Here is a 10,106-nt window from a genome sequence, read left to right as displayed (position 1 = left end):
GCGCGGAAGCTGCAGCAGGCGCAGGCCGACGGGAGGAGGAGGAGCGGCGGGCGCACCAGCGCGCACGAGCAGGCGGCACCACCAGCGCCGGCACCACAGGCGCAGCACGGGTACGCGCTGCAGCCGTCGAGCTACGCGGGCGGAGGTCGCAGGACAGCAACACTTGGTGCGTCGGGTGCCCCCTCCGTGGATGCGCGAGGAGCCTTGCTGATTCGGTGCCACAGGTGTTGAGCGAACCTGTCCCCATACAAGATTCCCCTTCTCTGTTTCTCTCGCGATGCAGGCAGAGTGGATTTGGGCAGCGCGGCAACTGCGACCGTACAGCGCAAAATTCCAGCCTCGACTACCGAAATCCTCCATCGTCTCCGTTATTGTAGCATATTCATCATGCCTCTCCAGTTTCTGTAGCCCTCACTGCTCTTTTATTTGCTAGAACGTTCGACTTCGCATCTCGTTACTATCGCTGTCCTCCCAATACACATTCTCGAATCACTGCACCCCAAAAACAGGCCCTCCGCTCATTAATTAAGCGCACAACCACCCAACTCGCACAAGTCTACGAAGAGTTACTGTACGTTTGCACGCACCCCTGGGCACAGGGCACAGCCAGACGGCCTCTGAACATCTCCGCCCTCGAATCCCCACCACGATCCGCGCTCCGTCGACGCCGCCGCACCCACGCGCACCGTGCCTCCGACACTTGGAAGGGGACCTGCTCCCTGCCAGAACCCGCACACCGCCCAAGTAACCATTCTCTTCGGCACGGCGACGCCGCGTATCACACGAAACACGCGCGTTCGCGCCCTCGCCAGGTGTTCGAAGACACGGAGAATGGGTGTCGCCGCGCGCGCGGGCGCGCTCGCGGCATCGCAAACCGCACGCACGACGCAGCGAGGACCGTACGAACGCACCCTCGGGCGGCGACCTCCGCCGATCCTCGTGCGGGAGCACCACTTTGTGGTCCGTAGCGGCGGAGAACGACGAAGAACGGGGGACGTGCGGCTCGGGCGTGGCCCGCTGGCGCCGGGGCGTGTGTGGAACGTCGCGGCGGACGGTACATAACTCTTCGCGCGGGATTCCCCCGGATGCCTCAGTAGACTCGCTCTGCATCGCCGTTCCCCTCCCCCACCGCTACCCATCCACCCCCCACCTTCGCCTTCGCGTCCGGGTCCTCGGACCCGCGTACTTCGGCCCTCGCTCTTACGTCTCGCCCACATCCACCGGAACGCGGAGGCTTCAAACGGCCCGGCAACCCGGGCGGCCTTCCGTCTTTCTAGCGCCGCATTAACGCCGAGAGTGCGACAAGTAGGCTTTCTCTCGCCCATAGAAATGCTTTTTCTGACTGCACGTAGATTCTCGACCGTATGAACAGCTCCCAGAAATACCCCAGCAAAACGGAGGCCCCGGCGTGGCCCCTACTTTGTGCGGCCCGCGCGTACACACCGCAACCATGCGCGATGCGACGGCATCCGTGCACTCCCGCCCACTGCCCCGCCGAGCGCGGCAGTGGGACCGGCGCGCTCTGGGGTACTTTTAGGCCTCCCAGACCGTCGGCGAAGGCAAGAAAGTCCGGCGTCGAGCACGGAATATGCTTGAGGGCCAAGACCTCCGAAGACGTGGAGATGCCATCGAGCCTCCGCTGCCGACTCCGCGGTGAAGAGCGCGCCGACCGCGACCCGATACGAGGCTCATGTCCGACACGGTGCGGAAGCGAGGCCCGCCCGGGGTCACAGCGAAGACAGATGCACTGGGGGGCGCACGGCGCACGGCGCACGCGCACCCCACGCCGCGGAGACCTGGACTGAAGCCCTGGAGAAGTAACCCTGAAGATCGCAGCCCAGTCTACGGACTCGGCGGCGACAGCATGTGAACAAGGGAGACGCCACGCGGTGCGGCCGACGCTGGGGCTGGTGTTGATTGTCAGTTGATCATGGGTAGGGGGCCTTGGGAGGAATGAGAATACGGCTCACGGACGCAGGTGGCCCAAACGCCATGGACGTGGGAAGGTCCCGTAGAGGAACAAGGCGTGGTCGCGACTCTCCCGAGATTGTCTATCAATGAATATGACGCTATCACCTCTTTCATTCGCATCTATTGCGCGGACGTGCGTCAGAAACCGCCGGCCCAAGCGCGCATCCGCGGGCGGGAACGATGTTCTGTGGTCGTACCTGGCTTCCGCACCCCCGCGCCACTCATCGCGCTCATCTCCGGCGGGCCGCCGAGCGACGTTGTGACGCCCACGACAGTTGGCTCACCTGAGCCCTGGACGCGCATTGCATTCTTGCACGCGTCTTCAGCTCGCTCAGGGTCCAAGAGTCGACAGATATCGCCGACCTCGCGCCCAACCTTCCGGCGCGCGCCTGGCGAGTCGACGTTCGTGCGAAGTCCACGGCCCTTAACCATGTTTTCGCAGGGTCATCTACCCCACTCTTGGTGCCGCACGGACGCGCACGCTGGTGCGAAGGTCGGGCGTCGGGATGGAGGTGACAGAACCCTAGGAGTCTGCCCACACGCGCGACGACGTAAGATGCTACGCCGCCCCCATCGACGTGGGCGCGACCGACGTACCTCACGTCTGTCGGGAGAAGGACTGACGCCAAAGTCCGCGACGCCCGGCGTCCGAGGGTGCGGTTATCACCAATGCAAAAGCCGGACATGGTGCACTGCTGTGCCAGGTGACGCGGCTCCTGCATGCGCCCACGCGAGCGGACCGCATGAGAGCGGGGTGGCCAGGAGGCGACGTGCGACCCGATCGACTCTGGGAGGCGGTGCGCGTACTCGGTACGGATATCTGGATGAACACCCGAAGCAAGCTTATCGTGTGAGGCGACAGTCCCGACTCCCGCGGAGAGGAGGCCGCCATGAAAAAGGCGCCTGAACGCGCCGTCCACCGGGCCGCCGTGCCCGCCAATATGCCTGTAAAGTGACCAGTAAGTCATAGTCCAGGGAGCGACGAGGCCATGCACCGACATATTGCATTGCTCAGATCATCTCTTGGTGGCGGCGCTCCGTGCTGGTGATTCGCCGTTGCAACTTGTCATCTGCGTGTCATCGTCGTGCCCGCTAGAAGCCCAGGACCTACTAGCTCCAAGCAATCCGCCCTCGAGCCGAGCGAGTGCGCCATTCGCTAAGACAACAGGGATAGAGTTCGCACATTGGTGTCGTCCTCCACCGGATGGCGGTGAACGCAAGCGCCTTCGCCCTCACCGCCTCGAGGAGAAGCTCCATCGATATGGTGTCCTAACACGCACGAAAGGTGCGTCCTTGTCTGAGAAGTACGCACTGGCGCTTGCCGCCGCTGCAGGGCAGCAGAACGTTTCCGTAAGCTGTCGGCATGGGTCCTTCTGACCTATGTGAAACATCGAATTAGGGCAATGGTACGATGAACCCAAGTAAGCAGGGCGAGTTCACCTCGAGGCACTTCGGCACCAGTCCTCGTGGTGCGCAGCCCACATCGCACGCGCCTAGTACAAGGTCCACAAGACGTTCATTGCAGGTAATACAGCGATAACGGGAAGGGGAGGGCCCGGGGATTCATACACATACGAGGCCACGAAGCTGGGGACGGCGGAACCATGCGAGGGGAGGGGACGGACAACAGCGCGAAAGCCGAGAGCAAAACACAAGCGACGATGTACGGTACGAACATGGGATACGGAGGTCTAAGGCGCGTTACGATCAACATAGCGACAGAGCGAAGGAGGAGAGCTTCGTACAAACGGTTCCGGATCCAACGACCAGTCGGGAGAGTCGTGATGAGAACTTATGCTTAATTTTAAAGAACTACGGTCCATCCGGAACGACAAACAGAAGATAGCCAGGAGTGCATGGTGCGTGGACAACAGAGGACAGCATGGACGAAAGTGTGACCGGGTGATCAGTGAATGGAGGAGAGCCGCTGCGCAAGCGCTTCGACGACGAGGGGATCAACCCCAAATTCTTTTGCCAGATGTCCGTACGCATGCGGTGGCAGACCCGCTGGGGACTGGCTTGCCCTTCCACTGCGCATCGACGCCCTGCTGCTGGAGGCAGAGCCGCGAGACTTCGGAGACTGGGGAGGGGAAGAGGTAGCCTGAGGAACAGTGGCTCGAGGACGTCCGTGAGCTTGTTCATCTGCTCCGAGTAAAAGCTAGAACGACGGCGCTCAGTCAAATGAGTCAGGTGGATGACATCATCACTCACCTCGGCAGCTGAGAGCCGCACGAACGATATCCTTGAGCAGAACACCCCAGTCCGAAAGCGGGTTCTCCTCAATGCGGGCAACCAAAATGTGAACGGCCGCTGGGTGAAGAGTAATTAAGGAACAGTGTACCCAGACGCAATGCGGCTTACCATTTGTGATTTCTAGAGACGAGCATGAGCCTTCATGGTATGATGTCATTGTACAATACGAGAGACTTACCATAAAGGGAATCTCGCATGTTGCCGGACCAGAAGACTCGGCTATCGTCATCGGCGGGGAACTTGGACAGAATGCTGATCAAGGAGTAGAATGGCAGAGACGGAACTTTGAGGAAGTGGCTCTGTGCGCAACCATCAGAGCGAGAACGGTGTGTTATGGGCGGTACTCACGTCTGGAGCCTTGATGAGGTGAAGAAGAGAGTTGAGCTCAGTCTCAGAGACAAGGCCACGTTGAAGGGTAGAGATAACATGCTCGTTGCTGAGGCCGGCAAGTGAAGGCCTAGAGCCGTCAAAGTTGCCTTGCCACGAGGGGAATAACTATAACCGATGATGAGATCCAGCCAGACACCTCAGTGAAATCGAAGACGTACAGCCCGCATGAGCTCCTCCTGGCTGCTCCGAGTGACGGTAACGCCACGAGCACGCTTGCCCTTACCTAGAACCGAGTTCTGAGACGTACGCAGGGCCGCCTTCGCAGCTTCTTCGTCGACATCTCGGCGAAGGCGTGGCTCAAGGTTTTGCCCTTACGGTCCAATAGAACATGGACACGCTCCACCGGATGCTTGAGCCATGCTGCAATAGCAGGAGGTGTGATGTCCTTGATCACCGGGTTAGGTTAAACAACCATGAAAGGGACAAGTATGAACGCACCCAAGGGACATTGTCGATACGCAAGACAACACGCTCTGATATCTTGCTCTCCTGGAATGCCCGAGACATCGCAACAGGAGTCGAAGTGCCCTGCGCACGGTCCATAAAAAACTCGTCGTCCTCGAAGAGGCCCATGTCGCCGACGTTGGTCCCACTGAAGGCGCTGGGCAGAAGACCGATGCCGCTGTCGAACTCCTCATATTCGTTGCATTCTTCGATGATACGCTGGAGCTTCATTTCAGAAGGAGCAGGTAGCCTGGACTCGGGGCTGTTCTTGCACAGGGTGAAGTCGTCCACTTTGGCATGGCACATCGCGCACTCCATGTCCTTCTCACCGACGATGTTGAGTGCACTCGTGAGGCAGGTCGAGCACAGTGGATGAGCGCAAGGCTTAAGAACAGCGATGGAGCCTTTGATGAGCCCACACACTGAACACTTGGACGCTGAAGGCGCGGGGTATTGCTGGGAAGGCGGCGGGATGTATGCGGTGTCTCGTAGAATTGAACGGGCTCGGAGATGTCGAAGGGCTGACAGCGAGATGTTGGAAGTGTTGAAAGGGTCGTTCAAGGAAAGAGGGAGTGTTTGGGAATGCGCGGGCGGAGAGAAGGCGTTGGGATAGGGCGCGTAGTCGTCTTCGTCTATGTTGTACAACTCCGACGTCTGGGGGCGCAAAACGGGCGCATATAGGTACAATGCAGAGGGAAAATCTACAGTGGTACTCACCTGCTCGAATGTAGGGCGCCGGCGGGTATGCGCAGGTCGGTGACGCTTCCCCGAAGTCGATACCCAGGCTGGGGAGGAGGGGTGTTGAGATACCAATCGGCACCGAACGGTTGGGGGTGCCGCCGAGTTGGATATTGTCCACAACAGGGAGGAGCGGCGCCTGGGCGTGAGACATAGCGCGGGCGCGACGTTGGCTCGAGAGGAAGGGGGCTGGGAGAAGAGCTGCGAATGTCGTCAGATATCTGGGCGGGACAAACACTGAGTAGCGCATACATTCATCTATTGAAGCTTGGCTGAGTTCGGACATGCTACAATCATCGACTGGAAGTTTTATAGCATCAGCGCCATGAACAACGGTAGGGATAAGTTGGTCGCCACGGGAGCCCGACAACAAGCGGTTTAAATTGCGCATATACTCACGTTGAAACTTGGACTCATCTCCAGGGCTAACCTTGATACCATTTTCATTCGCTCGCGTCCTCCAGTTCTGAGCGATATCGGCCAAGCTGCGGTTGGCAGGGTGTGCGTTTACTTGCAAATCAGGGGGAGATAGGGACAGGCTCAAGTTGCGCCGTCTTGCGGCAGCAGCGGATGCAGGTGTCGCGATACTGGAGCCGTTAGAAGAGAAAGAGCGAAGGCCGAGAGGCGTGTAAGGGTTCGAGACGGGGGTCGCGGGGGTGAATGGAGAGGCATAATGCCGTGCGCTTATGGAGTGATGGAGAGGGCGTTGAGGGGTCGTCGGGGGATGATTTTGCTTGTTACGGTGGACGACCGGGGATGTGGGCGCAGAGGCGGGTATAAGAGAGGCCTTGGTCATCGTGCTTGAGGTCGTGGTGGTCGTGGTTGCCTAGGAAGAGGGAGACGGGAGGGAGCAGGGACGAGACAGTGCCTGTGACGGAAACGTGAAGGGGGAGTTTGATTCCGCGAGGCGCCATCGTGGGAACTGAACCGCGTCGCGTCGCGATCACATGACTTGAATTACGTGAGACACGCGGTACTCAATGAGTGTCGCTATGCAATAGTAGCTACCCAAACAAACTTACAAACAAAGCATTAGGAGGGACTACAGAGTACGATTAAAGCATTATATGAGTAGGTACTAGCTGACGGTATTTTTGAGCTGCCCCAGGAAGGCGACCACTCTTTTCGCAACGACCTCCCCTGGGTATCCTTGAGCAAGCGCGTAGAGTCAGACCCTAACCCACTTCCGGAGTCTTCCCCGGAGTCTTCCTCCTCCCTGCCGGCTTGAGCAATCTTCCGAGTAAGAGCAACGTAGAAACCAGTGAAATCGTTCGCATGACGGAGAAGCATGTCCACTTTTTCTCTGGGGTGAGAACCAGGAAGAGTATCGATCACGATGCTTTGGTTGTCCGTTACGCCTTGCATGAGAAGGCCAAATAGAACTGCCATGTGACCGCGGACCACGAGTCGAGCTCGCTTGGAGAGTGGATATACTGGCAGTAGACTTGAGCCAAACACGCAACCGCGCTGATTCGGGAGGTGCATGTGCATGCGTTGAGGCAGCGGCGTTGTCCAGGACAAGTGAACGACAGACTGGATAGCTTTCAGTCGAACAGCCGACGTTCAGTCTAGATACAGGGTACGCACATGTGTTTCGGATGACATGCTTCGCCTCCGTGGTCGATTGTACGAGATTGGTGAGAACGCCGAGGGCCAGACAGAGACGGTCTAGAGCATGCGCAGCAGCCTCTGGGTCTTGCAAGCCAATCTCGTCGGTATCGGTCTCCTTCGGGAATAAGCGACGTTCCCTCTGGGAGATGACCACTAGTTGCATAATGTTATACACAGTCGCATCGCTTTCGGCGAGAGTCTGTGTCCAAGGAAGTCATCGTGGGTGAGATTGACGAGAACGCGGAGCGCAGACTCCAAACACTTGGTGGCTGGATGAACTGTCAATCAGTATATCTCGCTCTTAAATCCCATCACATACCTAGAGGACGCATATCCTCAAGATCACGATCCTGCAGGACGATGTCGCAGCTTGCAAGCAATTGAATCAACGCTTGGGTGAACCTTCCTTCCCTCAATGAAGCAACTTGTTTGGCTTGCACCTGGGTATCTTCAGCAGAAATCGACCAAGACCCTAGGAGACAGGAGTCCAGGAGTCGTAGACAGTTGTCGAGATGGAGAAGTGACGGCGTTTCCAGATATGATGTAGGTCCGGGTGGGGGAAAGAGTGCTAGCCCTGCTTGATACGCTGCCACTCTGGCAGGTATAAGATCCATCTCTGCCATGAGCATTGTCAAGAGGGAAGACAAATTCAATAAGTTGTGAGCCGATGGATTGACGCCAACTAAAGCTTTCGAAATGAGGAGTCGATTGGATATCTAGTAATCGATATGAATGACGGCTGCTTCCAAGGTGAGAAGGCGGGCCTACGATGTCGTGATCTTCAAATAACCCGGACCTGTTGCGTACCAGCCCTTGGAGGCTGTTTAACTGTTTCTCAGTGAAGCGAGAGCGCAGACGACGATGAGGAGGCTTACAAGAGTAATCTCAACCTTGCCGATCCCGACACCTTTCATGACACCAATGCCCGCCTCCGTTGATACCAGCCACAGCGGATCGCTTGAATGATCCATTGCGGCCAGCATGCGATGAAGAGTTTCCGCAAAATCGGACTTCCCAGTTAGATCTAGCAAATCCGTTGGGTCCGTGCGACAAGTGCAGCATAGAAGGCAAGTATGCTGTCAAGAACCTAAGGGACCGTTACGACCCTTCGCGTGTCAGATAAAGATGCAGACTTACCCTGTCCCCAGTACCTGCACCAGCATCACGAAGAACCTCCCATGCGCGGCCAAGGAAATCGGCAGCTTTTGCCCTGCGGGCGAATGCCACGTCGCAGAGCTTGGTAACAACTTCCATCGCACTATCAAGGAGAGTTAGGATAACATCCACTACGAGTGACGGTTGCTGACGCACCTGCTTCTGCGTACACCGATTGCTCCGTCCTTATCCAGCCCTTCGAACAGGTAGCCGACTTCATCGAGGAATCTCCTGGTTTCCCTTTGCTGCGCAAATCGTGATACTTTTCAGGTCATTAGTCATCCCGTAGGGCAGCCGAGGTGGGGGATCAGTTGAAGTTGACTCTTGCTTTTGCCTTTACGTTTGGGGGAAGGGGGTGGAGAAGTTATGACGGGTCTTGGGTCATCCTCCGAATCGTCTACACCCCACCGTTTCCTGAGCTCGGCATACGATTCGCGTATTTCGAGGTCATCGTCCGGACCATCTACCAGCATTGAACTGGGATCGTCCAGAAGCGTGGCATCCATGCCCATACTGGCGGCTTGTGATGGCGGAAGAGCGACCAGGAATGAACGTGACTTGCCCGCATATGTTCGCACCGTGGTATTCGCGATGGAAGGTCGTACAGGTGGCGAAGAGGCATCGTTGAGTGACTTTGACTTTGATGGTGTCTGAGGATCTCGGGGAGAGAGGGATGGTACCACACTATCCGACAAGGTGGTACGAAGCTTCTTCGGGGTTGTGGGGATGGAGGAAGAACCGGCACTTGCGAAGTCGCTGGCGTCCACAGAGGTGACATTCACCTCCGTCTGAGTACGGCTGAGCATGCGACGCGCGATGCCATTGTCGGACTTGCCGGAGAGTGTCCGTGATCGGCGTGCAGAAGATTCGGTGAATGAGAATATGCCCGAGAGATCCTTGACGGGTCGGCGAGGGGATGGAGGCTCGCCATTGTGGACCGCCGTTGACGTTGAAGCGGGCTTCAAAGAACGGCGCGAAGGGGGAGGGGGAACAGCGCGGTCCGCGGCTGACGGTGGGGAAGGTGTGCGCGTCGAGGGTATAGATGAAGACGCAGCAGATGGACCTGATTGGACGGGCTGGATTACCACAGAGTTGCCCTAGACAGTGAATGGAACGCACCTGCACGCCGCTGGGAGCCCTCGGACAGTGGATTGCGGGGACAGTGACTTCCACCTCAATCTTCTGACGTTTTCGAGAGCGGGAGGTGGAGGGCGTTGGGGATGCCGATTCCTCCGGGCTAGTGTCCGCGGAGCAGAGGTCCGGACTTGGTTCCGCTTGCGACTGTAGGTGCGCTGCATGGTCGCGCGACAAAACAAAAGAGTGAGAGACAGCGGGAGAGTAGGACGAGTCGAGTTTAAGTACTCGACGCTCGCGTTTGGTGGTCGTAATTGCAAACGTATTCCAACGACCACCGGACCTGGCCATGGGAGGTTGCGCCGCCACTCTTGTCGCGTCCGTCACATTGCGTCACAAACCTCGGGTCACGGAACGCGGCTCGAGAACAGACGCTCGTCGACAGCTTGTCCACTCGAGTCTCCGTCGCG

At 58.0% G+C, this 10,106-nt stretch overlaps 1 protein-coding gene across 1 annotated transcript; it reads right to left on the bottom strand.

Moving 5' to 3' along the window:
• Window positions 1-3,877: 3,877 nt before the first annotated feature.
• Window positions 3,878-6,592, bottom strand: BXZ73DRAFT_88457 (uncharacterized protein; the record flags this gene model as incomplete). The annotated part of the gene is made up of 12 exons (XM_048024954.1): window positions 3,878-4,072; window positions 4,096-4,129; window positions 4,179-4,281; window positions 4,403-4,523; window positions 4,573-4,719; window positions 4,773-4,894; window positions 4,930-4,999; window positions 5,053-5,712; window positions 5,820-5,843; window positions 5,879-5,997; window positions 6,049-6,096; window positions 6,196-6,592. The coding sequence occupies 12 exons, from the start codon at window positions 6,590-6,592 to the stop codon at window positions 3,878-3,880; spliced, it is 2,040 nt and encodes a 679-aa protein (XP_047881036.1).
• Window positions 6,593-10,106: the final 3,514 nt, after the last annotated feature.

Source organism: Epithele typhae (genome assembly GCF_022376455.1).
Source record: "Epithele typhae strain CBS 203.58 chromosome Unknown BXZ73scaffold_7, whole genome shotgun sequence".
In the NCBI taxonomy this organism is placed as follows: domain Eukaryota; kingdom Fungi; phylum Basidiomycota; class Agaricomycetes; order Polyporales; family Epitheliaceae; genus Epithele; species Epithele typhae.
The sequence above is the reverse complement of the archived record's forward strand: the minus strand, read 5'-3'. Positions and strand labels throughout refer to the sequence as shown.